The sequence below is a fragment of the Phocoena sinus genome, chromosome 6, assembly GCF_008692025.1.
Source record: "Phocoena sinus isolate mPhoSin1 chromosome 6, mPhoSin1.pri, whole genome shotgun sequence".
Taxonomy (NCBI): domain Eukaryota; kingdom Metazoa; phylum Chordata; class Mammalia; order Artiodactyla; family Phocoenidae; genus Phocoena; species Phocoena sinus.
Window position 1 is genome coordinate 70,199,988 of NC_045768.1, and position 23,822 is coordinate 70,223,809.

The 23,822-nt window shown below is 38.4% G+C and overlaps 1 protein-coding gene across 6 annotated transcripts in view; it reads left to right on the top strand.

Annotated features, from left to right (window-relative positions):
• Nucleotides 1–23,822, top strand: part of FOCAD (focadhesin) — a 314,089-nt gene that overhangs the window by 25,881 nt on the left and 264,386 nt on the right. For 5 of the 6 annotated variants that reach the window (XR_004350331.1, XM_032634650.1, XM_032634653.1 and 2 more), the window contains exons 2-4: nt 1,471–1,559; nt 4,253–4,327; nt 7,055–7,209. Coding sequence is in view for 4 of the 6 variants with exons in the window: in XM_032634650.1 (XP_032490541.1) it covers nt 1,503–1,559; nt 4,253–4,327; nt 7,055–7,209 (287 nt within the window). In the remaining 2 variants the exon portion in view is untranslated. Of the gene's footprint in view, nt 1–1,470; nt 1,560–4,252; nt 4,328–7,054; nt 7,210–10,114; nt 10,227–23,822 lie in introns of those variants that run through there. The other variant, XM_032634654.1, reaches the window with a different exon arrangement.

The window sequence follows — 23,822 nt, forward strand, 5'->3', positions numbered from 1 at the left end:
CTGAGCCTGCGCGTCCGGAGCCTGTGCTCCGCAACGGGAGAGGCCACATCAATGAGAGGTCCCGCGTACCGCAAAAAAAACCAAAAACCAACTCATAGAAAAAGAGATCAGATTTATTTTTTTCCATTGTATCACCTTCTAACATATTTCATGTATTATTTGGTTTTTTGTTTACTCTTTGAATCTTCAAGATGGCAATATATGTCCCTACAAAATTCTTTTTTCCTCTCGAGGAGATCTCTATCTTGGGTTTCCCAGGCACACACTTTGGGAAATCCTGTTGTGATGTCTTATGGAACAAAAGAGAAGAACATTTCAAGAAAGGTGAGATTAATACAACGGGGAAGTTGAAGAAATTTTGACCTGCTTAAAAGCTAAGGAGTAAATTAGACAGGGGACGTGGATGGCAGTCTTCGAACATGTTGTTTCAGTGCTGTGAAATGTCCAATTCAAGGGACTTTACCGTAGCAAAGTTTAGATGTTGAGGAAGAAAGGTAGTATAAATTATTTATTCAGGGAGTTGGGCTTTGGAAGAAAGGGAGGAGAATAGTGAGAAAGAGCTGCAGGTTCAACACAAGAAGCTTCCATTTTTGAGATCAGGAAAGCTTGGTTTTGTTGCCTGTTATTTTTATAAGGTGACTTAGAGAACAGTACTGACAAGCTTTTTTTTTAAGTTATACTGTAATAAATAGGTGGCCTAAAGCATCCTATTTTTTGGAGTGGTGTAATTTGCTGGGTTCAGTGCTGCATGGGAATTGGATAAATTGGGATCCTTGGGAAATCTTATTAGTTCTGTGTCTCCACTTTGCCACCTGCCCTTCTCCATGATTTTGTTGTTGTTGTTGTATTTGAGAGCCCAGTAGGAGTCAGAGAGGTGTGATGTAAATATTAAAAGTTGGTGCTAATTGCTTGCTTGTTCCTCTTTTAGAAGACACAGGATCTGTTTTGATGTGTGAGTTTCTAGGTCATTTCTATACTTCCTGAAAAAGCTCACCAATGCTTCACACTTGTCACTAACAGTTGGATTCATGATTAAACGGAAGCTTGTGCCAGAGTGAGGCATAATTTAAACAATTTTGTGAAAGTTTGATTCTTTCTCCCTCAGAAGTTTTGATCCACAGAAGAATTAATTTCTATTTCAAACGTGTGGTTAAACTTTTAAAATCCTCTTATTTAGGCTTGAACTTTTGGATTTTTTTGTTTGTTTCTGTGGAGTGAATTCATCTGTTTCAGGATTTGCTCTAATGGGAAAAACTAAGAGCTGTTGGGCATTTTTAGTTTATTTATCAGTCATGGCATTTGAGGGCTGAAGTGGTTAACAGGGAGGGGTATGCCAAGGGATTGCTCTGCAGAGCCCTGTGCTTTATGCCCATTGTTGTCTTTGGAATGAATTACTTTCGTGTTATTTGACAAATAGTTGGTTTGAACTCCGTTTCCGGACTAACAAATATTCTTTTGTTTTGGTTACAGAATCTGCTTACTTACATGTGAGAGAAGTAAAAATGTCAGATGATATCAGGAAAAGGTTTGAATTTCCAAATTCTCTTATCCAGTCACAGGTAATTTTATTTGTTTGTTTATGCTTCATGGTAACAAACAAACATTTTTGGTGGATTGTTAATTGAATTTTATATTTTTAACATTAAATATTTTTATTCTTCTATGTACTGAAATATATATTAATAAACAACTTTTATATCAGTTAATTTGAAAATTTGTGTATGACATAGGAAAGTAAATATTGAAATTGACCAATCTCTGCTTTCATTTATGTCATACTTTGCTTCTTAGAGATAAAAACATTGATTAACCCTTGAATATATATTTTTTGGTCTGTAATTAATTATTGGGAACAGAATTAAATGGTTATACGTCTACAGAGTATGAGAGATTAATATTGAAAAAGGTATAGTCTACCGCAGTACAACATTAAGAATAAAGATATTTATAATGACATTCAATAGGTAAAATACCCTGGATTAAAAAATTGGATCTACATGCTAACTCAGGTAGAAGATTGTGTTAATTTATTTTAGAAGAGCTTTTCAGTAATTAGGGTTAAAACAACTGATTTTCTGGTTAGCCTTCAGCTAACTAGAAGCATCCCTGTTAATCAAGGTACCATAATAGCTACCATTTTTTCTTGTGAGAGTAAAGCTAAGGGGCCAGCAGAAGCCTGCCTGAAGACTTACCAACGTACAGCGTCTTGGATACTTTCAACAGTTACCTTCGGAGATGCCTGCTGTGGGAATTGACTTAGCTGGGTAGTGGGGAACCCTTCCATGAGGAGTAGAACACTCCTTATGCAAGATTCCCTTCTACCTGACTGGGTTGGAGTCATATCCTGTGCAGCACAGGTGCTTACCATGAAGAAGAAGATGAATGCTTGGAGGATGCTGTCCACAGTTTTTATTTTTCTGTACCTGGAGTCCCTTTAATAGCATAGATAAATCAAGAAATGCCTATTTGTGTTGCTGTTACAATTAAGTGAAAAGTGTATTGTCTAGTGTACGATATCTAAACTATTCTGTTACGGAAAACTTAAGTAGCAGTATAGGCTGATTTATACTTGGATTTTGTATTTTAAAATCAATTTAGGCTATATTCTCTGCTTTGTTAGAGAGATAAATTGGAAGGTAAATTAGAAAAATTGAATTTGGTGGGCAATGGGGGGATGTTTTATCATTAAGCTTTTTTCTTTTAGTCCTTTTTCTAAATATGAACAGTAGGTTTTTTTTGTCCTTGTTGTGTTTCATATTGGTTTCATTAGGTTCTTGCAACTGTGCCCTGTCCTCTGAATACTTCTTATTGTTCTTTTGTAACCACTGCTCAGTGTTAGCACCATATTTCATTGATTCGTGCACATTTTTTCACATTTTAACATCTGTGAAATTGGGTTGTACCTAGTAATTGATGGCAGCGGTCATTATACAGTTGGTATTGCCTGCACATTTATGAAGTTGGCCATGATTTTCTAAAAGAGTCTGAACGAGCTCTTTCATTAATATAAAATAAGAAATTTAAATTATAAGAAGCATTGTATAACACAGATTAGTTGGCAGACTTTTTTTCTTTCTTGATGGTACATAAAATAATGGTGCATCTTGCAGTTGATGGCCAGTTACATTCAATGAAATATGGTATATTTTGTAAACAGGAACTGAAACTATTCACTGGTCCTCAATTCTTTGTTACTATCCCTTTAACAAAGAGGTAAGAGACAGTTCATTGATCTAAACTTAAAATTCATGTGAATGTGTGACTTGTATTGTAAAACTTAGACTGTCAAGCATTGAGGTCTGAATTCAATTCCAATGTGTGAAATACAAAAAGAAACGAAGGAGTAGGTGCTTTGTTTTTATTTGAGCTTTTCGGGAGACTTTGCAACACTGACAGGTATTCATAGTCTTTTCAGACATTGGTCTCAAGGGCAGGCTGAACAGTTGTTGCCGAAGCAAAGTTTCTCCCAACCCATACATAGCATGGCTGTCATTGTTGCTAGCCTGTGGCTCTAAGACAGCAGTGCTGTGTGGTGCTGAAAAACTAGGAGAGTGGAGTTGAAGTGATGGGAAATAATGACATTTACGTATTTATGGAATCAGCTCTCCTATAAGAATCTTAGTTTTAATTACTGGCTTTTTGACCAAAGAAGATATGGAAAAATTTTAGAGATTTATGAGGCTGAAAGCTTATTAAGGGGCTGAAACCTATGAGAAACCAACAAAAAAATTAAATCATAGAGCATAGAGGAAGGAGAATGGTCATGGTGAGGGGAGGACCTATTGGTTCAAATCTGTGTGGGCCATAATCATGAAGATGGGGATGACGATCTTCATTAAGGGCGTGATGAAAAATGATGCGTTTCATTTACCTGCAAAGATGATTTTAAGAATTGTGGAGTTTCTCACTTTTCTCATGGTTTAATGGATTAAGCAATCTCAAATTATCTTCTAATACTAAGTGACAGCAATTTAAACTGAAATTCCAGCAATTTTCTCAACATCTATGAACAATAGTTTGCTTATTGGGATAAAATGTAGGATAAAATGCTTACCTTGAGGGTTGTTAATGAAGATAAGAAATTATGTATGTGGAGTGCCAATACAACAGTGCCTTCTACAAAGCACACACTCTGTGAATGGGAGTGATTGGCATACCATGTCAACTAGTACTGCTATTAGTTACCTTCAAATTCACTATTGAGCGAGAACTTCCAAGGGAATGTATTCATTAATTTTGTTTGTTTTTTTAGGCTGCAGGTCATCTTATTGCTGCAGTTCTAAAGGAAAATGTTTTTTCAGAAAAGATCCACCAGTCCACAAACCAGGTCTGTCTTTAACTTTGTGCTTTAGTTCTATTCAGATATTGCTGCTAGCTGGACTGCATAAGCACTTCTTTTGTTTTCCTCACAGTTCAGGTCACTATAGAAATGATTTTGCCATTTTTTGTTTGTTTGCCATGATTTTCTTTTTTTTAAAAAATTAATCAGTTTATTTATAGCTGTGTTGGGTCTTCGTTTCTGTGCGAGGGCTTTCTCTAGTTGTGGCAAGCGGGGGCCACTCTTCATCGCGGTGCGCGGGCCTCTCACTATCGCGGCCTCTCGTTGCGGAGCACAGGCTCCAGACACGCAGGCTCAGTAATTGTGACTCACTGGCCCAGTTGCTCCGCGGCATGTGGGATCCTCCCAGACCAGGGCTCGAACCCATGTCCCCTGCACTGGCAGGCAGATTCTCAACCACTGCGCCACCAGGGGAGCCCGCCATGATTTTCTTTTAAACTTTAAAATTTGTAACAACACTCCAGGAATGAGATATGGAAGGGGTGAAGGGGATTATTCTTATGACTATTAATGAAAAATAACATGGGTGGAAGGAGGGTAGGCCTGCTTTAGAGAAGGCTGATAGAGTTACTGCTGAGGGAATCTTTTTGTTTAATGGAGAAAGTGAACATAGTGGCTCTGTTTGGGTGTAGGAGATTTCTCATGCTTTAGGTATAGCCCCAAATATGCGTTCTAAGTCGGAAAGGTCATCCCCTGACAGGAAGAGCTGGAGGAAAAATTCTGTGCCATTCATAGAGCAGTTGAATGCTATTAGTTGAAGCAATGCCAGCTTACTGACATATTTACCACTTGGGTTTTGGTTGACCAGTGTTGTGTATTTTGACATGCTGATTGGAAGCTCTGCTTAAGTAGGTCCTCTAAGGTCACTCTGTGGAGAATATAGGTGATGGAAATAAGATTTTTTTTTTTCATAACAGAAATAAATTGATTTCCTTTCTCTCACATTCCTTTTTATTAGCTGCTCCAAGTTACATCTCTTCACAGCTTCTGCTGACATGTTGGAGTCAATGTAGGGGCATACTTCACTAATTGGCATTTATCTGGTGTTTGTATGTAGTCATATAAATTAGGTTTTCTGAGAATTCTGATCTTAATCCTGCCGATAATCTTATCTACTCTGAGAAGATCTAGTGTTTTTACTTAAACTGTCAGGATTTACTGAATGTCAAATCCCTGTAACTAAATCTTTCCTCTTCTAATAAATGAATGCTTACTTCCATGAGGGCACAGTATTACCTGAGGCAACAGTTTTTTAATTCATTTATTTTATTATTCTGGCTTAGTAGTGGAGTGATGACATTTAGAATGCTTTGGTATTGTCCATACAGGTGAATAAAATTTCCTTCTGAATAAAAAAAATGGAGTATAAATATTTCTTCCCTTCAGTGACTGTTAATTGTATTGTTATGTTAGTGGGATTCTAAGACTGAAGAGGCTCTCAGAGCCAGCTACTGTGGGAAAGTTAGCACAATTTAATGTTGATTTTCATTCTTTTAGTTTATTCTATGGGAGCTGGGGAATCTTAATTTTTTTTTCTCCAGATTGTATGTTTCCCTAATAAATTATGTCAGGAGGAAGGAAAAATAGCTTCATTGTGTGTTCTTTAAAAAAAAAAAAAAAAAAAAAGCAAAAAAAAAAATCCCCAAAACAACATGTAAAATCTAAATGGACTTAACCCACAATACATTCAAATAGAGGTTTATCATTAGTAGTGAACCTTTATTTTTGAGGGGAGGCTCATGAGTTCCTGAGAAAGTTATGAAAGCTAGAACTTCTGTTTTTATAGGATTTTTCAAAATAAAGAACTTATATTTATCTGTGTGTCCTTCCGGTGCTTTCCTGTCAAAAGTGACAGGTTCACAGTGTGAGGGGGAGAAGTCACAGTCTTCCTTGGACAAAACACTTTTTCTAGGCTTTTGTTTGTAGTCATGGAACCAGCAGCTTGCTCGTAGCCTGTCCTACTTCTGTCTCCTTCCTCTGGGTCCACATTCAGCTTCAATCACTTGGGGCAGGGACATTGTGGGGGACAGTGGGGTGGCATGTGGGTGATAGAGGTTGGTGGGAGGAGAGCAGGAACATTTTCTGAAAATGTTACTGCCATTTAGGACTTGAAGCATAGGTATGATTTGGAGTCCAACTTAGACTAACTGATATGCTGGTATTGTTCATGTCTGGTTAAATGGCTTAGTTAGAGCACAGTGCTGGAGCCAAGTCATAGTTTCGATCTCCTAGTAGTTGTGTTGCTTGGACTCAGGTCATACTTCTGCAGCCAGCCTCATTTTGCAGCAAAGGCACCAGATGAGAGAGAGTTGCTATATCAGAGCATAGCCATTACCTCTCTTGGAAAACCGACTTTAGTGTATTCTACAAATGGTGTGACATGGTTTTTGTAGAGGAAAGTTAGCCCACTGTGAACGAATTACACTTTTTTTTTTTTTGTGGTACACGGGCCTCTCACTGCTGTGGCCTCTCCCGTTGCGGAGCACAGGTTCCAGACGCGCAGGCTCAGTGGCCATGGCTCATGGGCCCAGCCGCTCCGTGGCATGTGGGATCTTCCCGGACCGGGGCATGAACCTGTGTCCCCTGCATCGACAGGCGGACTCTCAACCACTGCACCACCAGGGAAGCCCCGAATTACACTTTAATGAATGGCTGGGGGTGTATATGCATTTGCTGCTCATCAGATGTGTGTTTTAATCACTTGTTTGATTTCAGACTCCTGCTTTGAACTTGCTGTGGGAGAAGTGTTGCAGTGATAATGTCGTGGTTCGAACAGCCTGCTGTGAGGGTCTGGTAGCCCTTGTCGCTCAGGATCTTGCGGAGTTCAGCTATGTTCTCAATGGGATTCTCAACCTGATTCCATCGACCAGGTGCTCTTTCCTTCATGTTTGATCAGTTAATGATTTAAAGTTTTAGAAAAAAATTCATTCATTTGCCATTAAGGGTCACCATTCATCCTACTTGCCAGTTGTTTTTATTTCCCTAAAAATGTCATGCAGTTGAAATTTCATATGTGGTGAGAACATGCTAATTTAAGCTCTAAAAGTTTGGGGATTTGTGGTCATTTGCTGTACTTAAGTTTTGGGGTTCTGCTTATTTTGTCATTGCTCTTTTTAAGGAATAGCTAAGTAGTTTATAACTCACAGTTTGCAGTACAAATTCCTGACTTATTTTAAGAAAGAAGGTTGCCCATAAGCATCATTCCACAGTGGTAAAGTTTATACACTATTGGCAATACTTGGTCAGCCTTTAGCATCAGTGCATGCGTTAGAAAATAACAGCACTAATTTCTTTAAAAGCATTTTGTGGTTTAGACATGTCTTCCCCTGATTATTCCAAGTAAATAATGTTCTTTGAATTTGTTTGGAATGACCATATTTATTCCATTCACAGACTGAGGTTAATGGAATCCCAGGGGATAAAATGGGCGTTCTGAGGTAGTCAAACAAGACTGTATTTGAACCATCCCATGGAAGTGAGCATCTCTTGTAAAATACTTCCTGAAAAGGAGGTACCACTCTTTGCTTCAAGAAATGGTCTTGATCTATATGCCCTCAGTTTTGCCTGCTTTAAATCATTTAAGCTTCTGTCCTCTTCTCCCAACTCTTACCCAGGCCCCCGCCTCCTTTTCAGTGGGGTTACTTTTTCTCCTGATGTTTCTTACCTTTACTGTAGTATCATCAGAGCTGAATATTTAATCTTTTTTTCTGCCTTCTGTGGAGACGGAGTACAGCTGTAACCATCAATGTATGGACAGTGCCTTCCTAGGCTTGAGGTCTATTAGGTTAAGTAACCTCTGGCCTTTTAACCTTTCTTCACAAATCTTATTTTGTTCCCTTACATCAACTCTTTGAATCTTTTTGGAGCCTTGATTTTTTTCTTTATACTCTGCTATCTACATTTACAAGTCCAAGCCCTTTAGCGTGGTATACGTGCCCTTCCCAAACTAGTTCCCACCTTCTGTTCAACCTGCGTTTTCTGCCATGAACCCTCCTCTAAGCCGTACATACCTGTTCCCTGTTCCCGAGCCTGTGCATGCTGTACCTCTGCATGGAATGTTCCTTCCCCTTCTCTTTCTGATATCATCTTCTTCATCCTTCAAGGCTCAGCTCAGATGTCACCTCTCCTGCCTAGACACTTCCCTCTTCTCAGCTGGGCTACTTGCTCTTTCACAATATATTTCTATTTTTAACCTGTATTTTTGTCTCTAGCACACTCTTCAGCAGTTAGTAGATGACCAAATCTTTCTGAAAAAGTAAGGTTCAAAACTTAACATTTTCTGTCTTTTTCTTTGTGTGCATGCCCACGTGCACATGCACGCACGCGCACATACTCAAACAAATGTTTTTAGAAAGATTAGTTTTAAAAGATTAGTTTTGAGGTGGCTTTTAAAAGGTTAAGTTTTTGTTTGTTTTTTTTTTTTTTTTTTGCGGTACGCGGGGCTCTCACTGCTGTGGTCCCTCCCGCTGTGGAGCACAGGCTCCGGACGCCAGCGGCCATGGCTCACAGGCCCAGCCGCTCCTGCGGCATGTGGGATCTTCCCGCACCGGGGCACGAACCCGGGTCCCCTGCATCAGCAGGCGGACTCTCAACCACTGCGCCACCAGGGAAGCCCAGTTTTTGTTTTTTTAAAAATGTTTTTATTTATTTATTTTTTGGCCGCGTTGGGTCTTCGTTGCACTGCGCGGGCTTCTCATTGCACTGTGTGGGCTTCTTATTGCGGTGGCTTCTCCTGTTGCAGAGCACGGGCTGTAGGCGTGTGGGCTTCAGTAGTTGTGGCATGTGGGCTCAATAGCTGTGGCTCGCAGGCTCTAGAGCACGGTCTCAGTAGTTGTGGCGCACGGGCTTACTTGCTCCATGGCATGTGGGATCTTCCCAGACCAGGGCTCAAACCCGTGTCCCCTGCATTGACAGGTGGATTCTTAACCATTGTACCACCAGGGAAGTCCTAAAAGGTTAAGTTTTAATGTGTCTCTCTTTTTGTAACTTATTGGTTGCCCTTAAGCAAGCCACCTAGATTTTGCCTCACCCTTTTTTTTAAATGCAGGTGTAGTATTAGTTCCTCCCTAAATATTTTCAAATGCCTTAAAATTCACAAACATAGAACCTCCTTGCATTGTCTAGTTGTACTGTTTATATCCAAAAGTAAGAGTACCAGCAGCTAAAGGGGCCAGGGGCCAGCTAATGTCTCTGACTAAGGGATAATTAGAGCAAGTTAGGTTATACCTTTAATTCCAGAATGTCTTATTAGAAAATTATGCTGGTGTGGGATATCCTTCACACATCAGTATAAGTCCATCATCACTATTGTAAACCAAAAAGCATAAGCTTTGCTGAGAGTGGCAAAGCATGTCATCTGTATATGTGAAAATTTGTCAGTAATATTAGATTTTTTAAAATTAAAAAATACATTTTTTGAATTAGCAACATGTTCACGTGGTAAAAAATTCAAAAGGGCGTAGGAGGCAAATCCTCTGTCTTTCCTCTGTATCTCAGTTTTTCTCCTCAGATAAAACTCTTAACAGGTCTTGTTATCCTTCTAAAGATGCTGTATGTACATGTAACTGAAAATTTATATGTACATGTTTTTTCTTAAAAAAAATTAGTAGCCTACTATACATAGTATTCCTTATTTTGCATTTTTCAATGAAACAGATATATCTTGGACATCATTCCTTACCATACATAAAATGCTTTCTGTTTTTTTCTGACTGTATAATATTCCATTGTATGAATATGCCGTAATTTACCAATTTCTTATTGTTTTCAATTATTTGCAATTATAGGCAGTGCTTCAATGAGTAACCTTACACATATAGGTTACCATTAGTTTTCAAGGGTCTTTGGAAATATGGCCAAGATATAGAAGAAAGCCTTGAATTTTATGGTAAGCAAATATAGGAATTTTAACAATTGAAGGATCCTGAAAAAACTTTTTTTAAAGTTTCTTAGAGTATTCCTGTTGTCTAAATTGTTAGCCACAGGAGATGTAGACAGAGTAGGTTCTGAAGCTAACCAATTTAACTTTTGCGTCAGTTTGATTGTGAAATGTGTTATATAAGTGCTAGGTTTTCTTTATTGTTGTCAGTAAAGGTAAGGATAATTTCTGAAGAATTCTCTTTGTTTTATTTCAAGTAGTAGAGCTTTGTGGTTTGTAGTGATTACAAAGACTATACTTTGCATTGTTTATGCCTTAACAAAAGCAAAATGAGAATCAAATTTAAGAAATTAAATTTAATTTAATTAAAAACAGGGATGCAAACAGGCTCCTCCTCCAAATGCTCCTGAGGGAATCTTCTGAGACAGAAAACCATCTTTTATCTTTGGGATCTAAAAACAAAAATGAGTTTGTCATTTCCCTGTGGTTCTTGGCTGAGACATTTTGGATCTTCAGTTTCCAGTGTTTAAATTTCTTCTTGTCTGTGGCTTTCTCTTCTTAAAATAGAGATTTATGGCAGTCTAGAGGCACCTTGGGAACAGAGCCACACAACGATTGCTCAGCTTTGATGCAGAAGAATGAGCCTAAAACTGTATTTTTTCATTTTGCCTACCTAGTATCCTAACATTCTTCAGAGGGAGAGAGAAAGAGGGAGAGGGAGAGGAAGGGAGGGAGAGAGGGAGATGGAGAGAGAGGGAGGGAGAGAGGAAGAGAGAAAGAGGGAAAGAGGAGAGAGAAATGGCATCCTTCTGTGGAATAGATACTTAGAAGATGTAGCTTCCAGAGCTTTCTCAGCATTGCAGTAAATGTTGAAAGCTGCAAGGGAAGATGGAGGAAAAGTCAGTGAGGTTCTCTCTCCTAGCCTTATAACCTGCTCCTTGGATCTTTGCAGGTCTAGTATGTAAATTCCCTTGGAACATGTATGAAAAGCTGCCTCCTCTTAACCACCCCCCACCCCCAATCCAACCCACAATTTGAGAAACATTGGTCTAGAGCCTGCTACATTGTATAGTCTAACTTTGAATAAGACTTGATGTTGGTAAAGCTTTGGTTGTCTAAACTTCAGGGAGTGGCTGGGAAAGTATCTGGCTCTGTTTGAGAGACTGTTCCCTTCAAAGGAATAGTTGGATGTCCAGAGTGTTCTCGGTTCAAAGCTGAGGCAACATGAAACAATTGTAAACTAGTTTTTATAGCTTCTGTAAACAAAGAAGTGGATTTAAGAGGTTGAAAATGTTCTTTTAATCAGTAAGGAAATTTGAAAAAAAAATTATTCCCTAGGGAGGGTGAAGGAAAGAAGGAGGCTACAGAGAAAACACCGTTAGGAAATTATTATCACCAGTTAAATGTAAATTTTGAAATTAAATAAAATTAGGGTGAATGATATACATAGTAGCATGTCCTTTTCTTATCCTTTAAGGAACTGCTTGTTTTCAGTTTAGATTGTTTTTGTTTTTACATTGAGTTTATCCTATAATAAAGATTCCCAAAGCAAGGAATTTCCTCATTTTTCTTTCCTTAGATCCCCGCCCCCTCCCTTAACTGCACTAGCTTCTAGAAAGCTCGTGCAGCCATTGTTACAGTTGCTTAGTAACGGGATTGTGAATAAAAACAGTACTCTCCTGTGGAACCAGGTATTTAGTTTTCGATACTGAGATGTCATGACAGCCTGTAATTTCAGTTCAGCTGCTTCCCCGACCCGCCACCCCTTCTTTCAAAAAATGTGTTTGGTAGGACGGTTATGCTCTAGATAAACTAGCGCTTCATTTGTGTTCCTTTTGTGCTTTCAAACAGGGAATGGACCTGCAATTTATGTATTTGGGGGGAAAAAATGTATTAGGGTGTGAGAGATTAAAGTCTATTTTCTGAGATTCCTAAAGGCTACTTTTTAATAAATCTCAAATAGGATATTAATAAATGCCCATAATGGGTCCCGGCTAAAGCTGCTGGATCCAGTGAGTCTTTGATCATGGATTGATGAGGGTCCAGTTAGATTTAAAATGACTTTGAGAACTATTTGCAGTTAAGATTTAGGGTAATTTCATGAGAAAATTCTTCTCTCTCAGGGTCTTTTCTTTTGTCGATGACCCTGTTCTTTGGAACACTTAATTGCTTTGTTATCATGTAGGAAACGGTTAGCAACAAGGAGACGCTGTATTCATACCTTGTATTATTGAGGCTTTTTTGTACTATTTAGCTTCTTTCTCTTTATTTCATTTGGTAGGAGAAGAAGAACCAAAGAAGGATGCCTTTATGAGGTTTCTCCAAGATTTGAGGAAGACAGTCTTAGTTAGCATGCTTTCATTTGCAGCCAAGGAGTCAGAGAATTTTTCATGAATTTGAGATGGTTTCAGGGTTTATATCTACATTGGTATCATTGCTCATTTAATTTTAACTCTTATCTGACAATGACAGAATTCTTGGACCATGTCTGTCTCCTCATCTTGTCTTTTAAGTATTCCGTAAGCCTTTTAGCTTGTTTTCAGATGTTCTCTTTTCCTTTTTTCGAATTCTTTTTCTTTCTCTAAAATTACAGAATCTCTCTCAACTTGTAGCTCATAACCAGAAAAGTAATTCTAGCCACTTTTCTCATCTAGGACATTCTGCCCTATTTCTTTTTAAGTTAACTGATCTGGTTGAAGGCTTTGTTTGTCACAAAATATTCCATTGTAAGAGTCGTGTATTTATGCTAAGGTGTTTTTAGGTGATTTAAGAAAAGTGACTACTGAAATGCATGTTACTTTTATAATGGAAAAGTGCTTCAGAAGAAATCAGGCTGTTTTCTGGTACTTAGAACTTTCCCAAGCAAAAAGTCAATAGCATTATATCTTTTAGATTTTTTTGAAAGAAACATTATTTTTTGTCATTTATGGGTTAACCATGGGTTCCACAGAACTGTTTTTTTATTTCCTCCCTTTCTTCCTGGCTCCGTCTCTCTTTTCTCATATAATTTTATTATAAATTTAGGAAATGACTTGATCATTAATCTAGTGTTTAACATTCTCTTATTTGCTGGTGACTTACTGTACTTAAAACTGACCACTTACCCTTTCTAGTTAAAAAGAGACTTGGCTACATTTGTACCATTTGCTCCCATGATACCCAGGATGCCCTCTTTTGGGATGTTTGTATAATTCTCTTCAATGCAAACTTTTGTTATTCTCATCCCTGGTCAAAAAATTAGTATGGGGGGCTTCCCTGGTGGCTCAGTGGTTGAGAGTCCGCCTGCCGATGCAGGGGACATGGGTTCGTGCCCCGGTCCGGGAAGATCCCACATGCCGCGGAGCGGCTGGGCCCGTGAGCCATGGCCACTGAGCCTGCGCGTCCGGAGCCTGTGCTCCGCAACTGGAGAGGCCACAACAGTGAGAGGCCCGCGTACTGCAAAAAAAAAAAAGAAAAATTAGTATGGGTACTTCCTTGCATCTCATATTTAGAATATTTCGAAACTAAAGAACCAAGCATTAATTGTAGTCTTTTCAAAAGGAGACCGAGCATACGTGAGCAGTATTTAATGCTGTAATCAAAAAAAAACCCCAAAGGAAACCTGAGATATGGTATTCATATGCACAGTAGTAATTGTGCTGTATTTACCTAATGAAGAGCAATTTTTCTGGGTGGTTTTAATTAGTATAGTTTGTACAGCTTGACCAAAAAGTTTTTTCTTTTCTTTTTCTCTGGAGTGTTCAGCATCATTATTGACCCACACTCGTTATGATGAGATCTGGGTTTGGCTCTTATGCCAGTGAAAATTGAGCTTCCATTTTTAAAAATTAATTAGTTTATTTTTTTGTGGTACGCGGGCCTCTCACTGTTGTGGCCTCCCCGTTGTGGAGCACAGGCTCCAGACGCGCAGGCTCAGCGGCCATGGCTCACGGGCCTAGCCGCTCCGCGGCATGTGGGATCTTCCCGGACCAGAGAACGAACCCGTGTCCCCTGCATCGGCAGGCGGACTCTCAACCACTGCGCCACCAGGGAAGCCCTTTTTAAAACATTTTTATTGAAATACAGTTGATTTACAATGTTGTGTTAGTTTCAGGTGTACAGCAAAGTGATTCAGTTTATATATATACACATATATATATTCTTTTTTAATATTCTCTTCCATTATAGGTTATTACAAGATATTGAGTATAGTTCCCTGTGTTATACAGTAGGCCCTTATGGGTTAGCTGTTTTATATATAGTAGTGTGTATATGTTAATCCCAAGCTCCTCATTTATCCCTCCCCCCTCCTTTGGTAACCATAAGTTTGTTTTCTATGTCTGTGAGTCAATTTCTGTTTTGTAAATAAGTTCATTTGTATCTTTTCTTTAGATTCCACATATAAGCAATATCATATGATATTTGTCTTTCTCTGTCTGGATTACTTCACTTAGTATGATAATCTCCAGGTCCATCCATGTTGCTGCAAGTGGCATTATTTCATTCTTTTTTAATGGCTGAGTAATATTCCATTGTATATATGTACGACATCTTCTTTATCCATTCATCTGTCGATAGACACTTACGTTGCTTCCATGTCTTGGCTATTGTAAATAGTGCTGATATGAACGTTGGTGTGCATGTGTCTTTTCGAATTAAGTTTTTCTCCAGATAAATGCCCAGGAGCGGGATTTCAGGATCATATGGTAGCTCTATTTTTAGTTTTTTAAGGAACCTCCATACTGTTCTCCATAGTGGCTGTATCAGTTTACATTCCGACCTTTTCTTTTTGCATTGTTTCTTGTCACTGCGCTTGTAGCTCAGGTCTGAAGTTTCCTTTGCTCCCTCTTAGAGGGTTCTTGAGTCAGTTCAGTTTGTTTTGGCAGCTACCCAAGAAAGGACTTGTTCCAGCAGGTCTTTACTAAAGGACTTTGGGCAGAAGGTTCTTGAGTGTGACAGGACTCTGTGGGCTACGAGTTACAGAAACCCACTTGAACTCGTTTGAGTATAAAAGGGTGATTTTAACTTTTTTGCTAAATGGGTGTCCCACAGGACTTAAGAACAGGGATGTACCTGGGCCTCAGAAACAAACTGGATACAGGCTGTGTGTCTCTTCTCTCTTGCAGCAAACTGACTTCTCTGCTTCCTAGTCTACAGGGCACACCACCTGCTCCTGGGTTAACATCTCTTATCTGTAAGAGATAGCCAGACTGAGGTTTGAATTTCTTGGCCACAATTACAGATTTCGAAGGACCAGCACGTGTGAGATGTTCACTCTTGGACCAGTCAGTTCTGCTAGGGGTTGTGTATTAGTTTTCTAGGGCTGCTGTAACAAATGACTACAAACTTAAAGCAACAGAAGTTTATTATTCCACAATTCTGAAGGCCAGAAGCCCAAAACCACGGTGTCAGCAGGATTGGTTCCTTCTGGAGGCTGGGAGAGTCAGTTCCATGCCTCTTTCCTAGCTTCTGGTGGCTGCTGGCAACCCTTGATGTTCTTTGGCTTGTGTCTGCGTAATTGAAATCTCCGCCTCTGTCTTTTCATGACCTTCTTCTCTGTGTTTCAAATCTCTTCTGTCCTTTGTCTGATAAGGATACCAGTCATTGGATTTAAGACCCACCCAGGATGATCTCATCTTAAGATCCTTAGTTATATCTTTAAAGACCTTATTTCCAACTAAAGTCACATGCACAGGAACCAGGGATTAGGACTTAGATGTACTTATTTTTTGCAGGGTGGGTGGTGGTGGTGGTGGTGGGTGGTGGGGGGAATGACAATTTAACCCTCTACAGGCTGGGTCTTCATTGTGTGAATATTCGTATGCTGGGATCCTTTCTATAGTAACCATATGAATGGACAAGGAGTGGTAATTCTCAAAACAGAGAGGAGACTGGGACATTATTACTGAAGATTGAACTTGGGGTAAAGCCATGACTCTAGAAATAGGTATCTCTCAGCCTCTCAGCTCAGCTGTAGCTTTGAAACATAATTGTACTTAAGTACAGGTGATGATATTCTATCTGTGTTACTCTGACTGGGATCGAGGGAGGAGTGGGCACTTCCCTAGAGGTCCAGTGGTTAAGATCTGCGCTTCTACTGCAGGGGGCACAGATTTGATCCCTGGTAGGGGAACTAAGATCCCGAATGTCATGCCGCACAGCCAAAAAAAAAAAGAAAGATTAAAATGGGATAGAGGGAGGAGAGATTGAGTGGATGGAGAGTCATTGTCAAAGATAACATGATTGTTTTATTGTGACGGCAAGATGCCACCATGTTTTCCATCATCATCATCATCATCATCATCACCATCCTCTGGAATATTTTTTTGAAAGCATTTATTATCCCTCCAAACAGCAATAATGGTAGCAGCAACCACTGCCTCGGTTGCCAAGGGAAGGGAGGTAAAGGAAGGAAACTAGCTTGGAGTGTGATACAAAAAAATAGCCAAGAAAATTTTGGAAAAAAATAGGTGTTACAAAGAGGAACTCTTTGATTTTTAAAAATTTAAAAGAAAATTTCAGAAGTAAGTAGAATGGTGTTATGAACCCTCATGTTCCTATCACTCAGCCTAACAACCTTTAGCTCATGGCCAGTCCTGTTCATCCATAATCTCATCCGCTTCCATTCTACCATATTCTTTTGGAGCAAATCCCGGACATTGTATAATTTCTTCTGTAGCTATTAAGTATATATCTCTTTTTAAAAAACATAACAGTAATGTGATTATTACACCTGGATATATGTGTGTGCGTTTTGTGTGTGTGTGTAGTTTTTAAATGTCCAGTCAGTATTTAGATTTCTAATAATTTTTTTTTTTTTTTTTTCTGCGGTACGCGGGCCTCTCACTGTTGTGGCCTCTCCCCCTGCGGAGCACAGGCTCCGGATATGCAGGCTCAGCGGCCATGACTCATGGGCCCAGCCGCTCCGCGGCATGTGGGATCTTCCCAGACCGGGGCACGAACCCATGTCCCCTGCATCGGCAGGCGGACTCTCAGCCACTGCGCCACCAGGGAAGCCCGCTAATAATATTCTTTAAACAATTTGTTTGAATAACCATCCAAATAAGAATTAGTTGTTAATTCTTTAATATCTCTTTTAACCTATAGGATCTCCCCTTCACATATATCCATATTTCTCTGTCTCCCTCTCTCTTTCTTACAATTTATTGAAGAAACTTGGTTGTTTGCAGTGATTCCCACAGTGTGGATTTTGCTGGCTGCTTCTCCATGGTGTGCTTTAACTTATTTCTCTGCATTTCCTGTAAATTTTGCTCTAGGAATTTGATGAGATTTAAGTTCAGTTTTTGTCGTTGTTGCAGGGGAGTGTCGGGGGGGAAGACTTCTTCATAGGGGGCAATGTGTTCTTCCATGGGGAGGGACATAATGATGTTAGCAGTTGATGCTTAATGGCTAGATCCATTAATTCATTAGGAGATTCAAAATAGTGACATTTTAATTCTACAATTTTTTTCTTCACTTATTACTTGAAATATTGCTATAAAGAGAACCATCCCTATATCTACTGTTTGGTTAACCAGTAGTACAGTTTGTATAGGAAGGGCAGGATATATACTTGATTTTTTTCTTTATTTTCTAAACTTCAAAACAATCAGTTTTTTTGTTTTTTACACCTTCTTCAGTATTGAACAATTAGATTTTATTTTATAAAGAATTATAGGGGCTTCCCTGGTGGCGCAGTGGTTGAGAGTCCGCCTGCCAATGCAGGGGCCTATGGGTTCGTGCCTCGGTCCGGGAGGATCCCACATGCCGCGGAGCGGCTGGGCCCGTGAGCCATGGCCTCTGGGCCTGCGCGTCCGGAGTCTGTGCTCCGCGTCGGGAGAGGCCACGGCAGTGAGAGGCCCGCATACCGCAAATAAAAATAAAATAAAGTGAAAAAAAAAAAAAAAAAAAAAAAAGAATTATAATGAGCTCATGGATTTAAACATAATTGATATATTTCTATCTTCTTCCTTCTTTTTAAAAAATCATATTTTGAGACTTTATTATCTTTTCACTATTTTGAGTTTATTTTAGACCCACTCTTTTAGAAGCAGCTTGAGAGAGAGAGAGAGAGAGAGAAGGGGGGGGGAAGAAATTTTAGTAGCTTCAAAAGTCGTATTGCTATTTAATGATGTTCATATATAACAAATGAATTAAGAGGGAAGGGAGTGAAAAACAATAGCATCTTCCAAAGGGGTCTTCTTGCAGCTGCTCTGATCTTAAGTCACAGGAACCATCTAATATTCATAAGATTCTCTTAGGTGTTAATTGGTAGTGTGGTGAACTTAGCTGCATGGTGGGCAATATTCAACATAGTAGTTAAATCTCTTTTTACCATACTGAATATTTCTTTTATTTTACTTATTCTGTAAGGAGTCTTAAGTTGGTTTTATGAACCACATTTTTTTTTTTTTTTTTTTTGCGGTACGCGGGCCTCTCACTGTTGTGGCCTCTCCCGTTGCGGAGCACAGGCTCTGGACGCGCAGGCTCAGCAGCCATGGCTCACAGACCCAGCCGCTCTGTGGCATGTGGGATCCTCCTGGACCGGGACACGAACCCGCATCCCCTGCATCGGCAGGCGGACTCTCAACCACTCTGCCACCAGGGAAGCCCTTAAGTTGGTTTTAATGTTGTTTCTACGTGGCTTAAGATGTATTAAAAAGAAAAAACAACACCCAACAGAAAACACTTGCCTCCCTTCCTCCAACAGGATTATTTCATTGCTTGATAATGTAAAGGGTATTTTGTTAACTTTATCTTCCCAGTCTTTACAATTCCCTCATTTGCTAAATGTACAATCTCAGAGAGGACTATAAGCACAACTAGTAATATCATTCATATTAGCTTATTTAGTAATAAACTAAATAACAAACTTTGTAATAATAAATATATGATACTGTAATTTCAGTGTGCATATGTAAAATCACATAATTATAGAACTAGAAATTACCTTCAAAGGTCACCGCTGTATCTAAGCAAGACAGTACCTTAGCTGTCTTCCATCCATCCATCTATCCATCTACTAATTAAATACTTATTGAATATCTCCTGTATACCTCTACTAGGTGCTGTGAGATCACGGTGAGGAAAGCAGACATAGTCATTGCACTCATGATGCTTTTCATTTAAAGAGAGAGATTGCCATAATCACATAGTCACACAATTATATATTAAACTACATTCAAACAAGAACACTGTGCTGAGAGTGCCTTTAATGTGGGAGTTGGACCTTGTCATGGAGGACAGGGAAGGCTTCGCTGATGAAGTGACACTTGACATGAGACTGAGGAATGAATAAAACTTTTCTAGGCAAATAGGAGAGGGTAGAATTTTCCAGTTACAGGAAGTAGCATGTGCCAGGTCCCTGTGGTGGGAGGGAAGATGATTAGTTAGGAAGGCCTGAAAAATTTCAAGAGCAAGAGGAGAGTGGTTTGAGATGAAGCTGGGAAGAGAAGTAGGGGTCAGACAATTCAGCCATCAGACATTCATGATGGCTGATCTACAGGATTTGGGTCTTTATCCGGAGTGCAGAGGAAATCTACTGAAGTGTTTTTATATGGTGATTATCAGTGGTTTCAAAAAGACCACTCTGGCTTCAGTGTGCACATAACATTAAAAGTGCTGGGTTTTGGATAGACAAATAGAGTGGTACAGGGAGATGATTTTAGGTGGCTGTTACTGTAGTTCAGGTGAGGGATGATAGTTGCTTCCTAGAGATGAAGGGAAATAGATGGATTTGTGAGATATTTAGGGAGTGAAGCATTTGAGGTGGATTGAATATGAGGATCACTGAAAGGGATATATCAAAGGTGACTCCTTGATTTCTGGCTTCTCTACCAGGTAGATAGGAAACATTAGAAGACCAGGTATGTGGGAAGAACATGAGTTTGGTTTTGGACATGTTGAATTTGAGGCACAATTGAGATACTGAAAAGGGACTATCCAGTAGACAGTTGGATATGCCTTTTTTTGGTAATGACATCTCTCGAACATATTACACTATGAACGAGTTAGTCATAATATCTAATCAGATCTCCTCCGCCTTGATTAAAAGTCTTCACTTTGATTTGTTAAATAACTTTCTGGGTACCTGTGTACCTCAAACACAGCCAGCCTGCTTGTCTAAGGGCTAATTCCACATCCTGAAAATGTTCTCAGAAGTCTACTTCCTCGAGTTAACATGTTTTTGTGTCTGTGCTAAACTGTGACTGAAGGCAGGTTCTAAATAAAAGACACGGTGGTTATTTCATTATTTACTTAAATTTCTGCTCATACTGTATATCTAGGAGATCAGGTTTAATCTTCTTTTTGTGTTCAGTGGTCCTTCCTCACCTTGAGATTATAAATCTTTTTTCCTCCTTTTTTTCACTAATAAAAAAATAAAAGTAGTGCATACATTTTTGAAAACTCGAACAATGGCACTTGCAGGTAGTGAAAGTAGTAAGTGGTAAAATTTCTCCTTTTTACCATTTTCTCTTTCTTTTCTTCTTTTTAAAAAATTCACTTTCCTGTTGGGCCCTGGTGGAAACTAGGAAGTGACAGTCTGGAAAGGCTCAGGGAGAGTAGAGTGGCTCAGAGATTTCTCCAAATATTGGCCTTGGTTTCCTCTGGAGTATAGGCAAAACTAGGGTGATCTGAAATCAGATCCAGGCACGTGGAATCAGGGACCAGCTAATTCCAGTGAAATTGGAGCCCCATATCTAGATGTATAAAAAAGTATTTATAAGCCTATACATTCCATGTGTTTTAAAATTGGATATCTTATTCATATGTATATTGTTCTAAAACATGCTTTTTTTCCACTTAATATGTGTTGGACATCTTTTCATAGATCTGTTTGCATCTTTATTAATAGCTGCAGACTATTCTATAATATGATTGTGTCATATTTTAAATATTTATTGGCAAACGTAGTTTTCTTCTTCCATTTCTTTACGATAACAAATGCCTTGTAAGATCTTCTTTTGGGCATATGTAAGGGTATTTCTATATGATACGTTCTTACAAATGCAATTTATGGGAAAAAGACTGTTCATTTAAAATTTTTATGGACACTGCTAAATTGCCCTCCATAAAGTCTGAATGAATGTATGCTCAACCTGAAAATGCTTATTCCCCATTCACTCATTAACACTGGATATTATGAATCATCCTCTTCTGTGATCTGCATATCTATATTCTCTGCTCATTTTTCTATCATATGATCTGCCTTATTTTGTTGCTGTTTTTTATTTTATATATATTAACCCTTTGTCATATGTGTTATAAATATTTCATCTCAGGTTATCTCTTATCTTAATTTTATGTTTTCTTTCCCCTGAAAACCCTCCCCACTAAATTTGCTAAAGTGATCTGGAATTTTTATGACAGATTGTCTTTTTTTTCTCTCTTTTTTGTACTTTTCCCCTCCAAAACCTCTCTTAACAATTGCTTTAAACTTTACAGTGACATTTGAAAAATGTTAAAGACTTGATTGTAAATTCTTCTGGTATTCATTCTGAACAAGTTCTTTGTAGGCTATACCTTTCTACCACTTCATTTCTTTCTTATGCTTTATCTTAAAAAAATAATAACTTTATTGAGATATAATTCACATATTTAAACTATTCTTTTAAAGTGTGCAATTCAGTGGTTGTTGGTATATTTACAAAGTTGTGCAATCATCCCGCATTATCTTTTAACTGGAGAATCCTCTTGAAGAAAATTTTTCAGAATACTATGTCTGAAAAATATTTCTTTTGTCTTCTTACATTATTCTTAGTCTTTTTGGGGAGGGGGGTTAGATTTATTAAGTTATATAAACCTTTCTCTCATAATTCCATATACATTGCTTCATTTAGTGTTGCAGATGAGAATTCTGATGCCAAATTAGAAATGATGTCAGTCTAATATTCTTTATTTTATAGATTTTATTTTATAACTTAAAGTTCATAGGATTTTCTCTTTACCTATGGATTTGGGAAATGTCAGAAATTTTTTCAGTCATCTTGCCTAGCACTTGGTAGCCCTTTCAGTTTGAAGACTTAGGTCTAGTGAATTTTTCTTCTATCCTTTCTTTGGTTTTTGCTTCTCTAAAGGTTATGTTTTCTTCTATTTTATAATTTTGATTTTTAGCACTATTCAAACTCTTGTAACCTCTTTCTGCAATTATACAGATTTCATATAAAAATTTTTAATTTTGTAAGAGCAGATCTCGGATTCAGAGTAACAATGGCTTGAAAACAATAAATAGAGGGTTTTGTGAAGAAAGATGGAAAATACTAGGATTTAGGCATTTAGGACTTAACTGTAGTTAGTTTTAGGAACATTCTAGGTTTTAGCATTCATGAACTCTGAAACTTCTGTCTGCATAACCTTACAAAGGGAAAAGCATCGTAATCTTTATCGTACAGTTACCATATTAGATTATCACAATATATTGAAAAAATAACCAGGTACTTTACTGACATAGTATTATTTATTCTTTAAAACAACACAGAGGTGGGCTTATTATTATGATTCTCTTGTACAGGTGAGGATGTTGAGGCTTCTGGACATTAAGTGGCTTGCCCAACATTCCCTAGCTAATTAGAATTAAAGCAGGGATTTAAATACAAATCTGAAACCATCCCTCTCAGCCCACTTGAAATATTTAAATAATTTAAGAAATTATTCTAAAATAATTGAATTTAGGCAATGTGTTACTATTTGAATGGATCTACACATGATTTGATTAACACCATCATCTTTCAAAAATTATAATCTATTCATGTTACACTCTTGCTTAAAATATAGTATGGACCCAATTATCCACACAGTAAAGTCTGGATCCACCAATAAAACAAGATGTAACTTAAAGGTTAAAAAACTGGAGTTAGTTTACCAGCCTCAGTGGTTCTGGGAACTCCCTGGAATTAAATGCACATAGGATGTATGTGCTTTTCTCTGGGATTCTAGTGCTTTCATAAAGGGGTAGGTGACCCAAATTGGTTAAAAATCATAAGTCTGTTATCTGTCTTCTGTAAAACTCTAGTCATATGACAAATCAATCATTAGATAAGGAAAACCAATATAGTTTTACATGCAAAAAGGGATTTTAATGAAACCATATTTATTGGAAGAAATTCAGTCAGAAATTCCATCAAAATTGATCATCTAAAATGAGTACTCTTTAAACTAATCATTAGGTCCAGAGAGTGGCCTTATGAGGTTACTAGGTGATCAACCTAGTAAGTGGTTGACCAACCTCATAAGTGGCCTTATGAGGTTACTAGGTGAGGCTTTTTCCATTTCAACCATACATAAATGGAGTCATTTTAGCTTAAATCAGACTTTAAAGCTGATTACCAGTTGTGTAAACATTGCAAACAAGAAGACAAGGAGACTTCTGAACACGTAGTGACCCTCTCACCAAGGTAAACCAGGGCAGACTCCTCTGATAGGTCTCAGTCGGATACTGGAATATGGAACTGCTCACTGATTCAGTGATGATTAGAATTTATCTACTAAATATAGCTACAGACCTCAGATTTCATGGTCTTGTATAAAAATCTAGGCACAGACCTGGGTCAGAGCCATAGGGTTTTGTGTCATCCTGAAGACTAACTTTCAAAAAGCAAGACAGCAGCACTGAGGCCTGTGACTGAG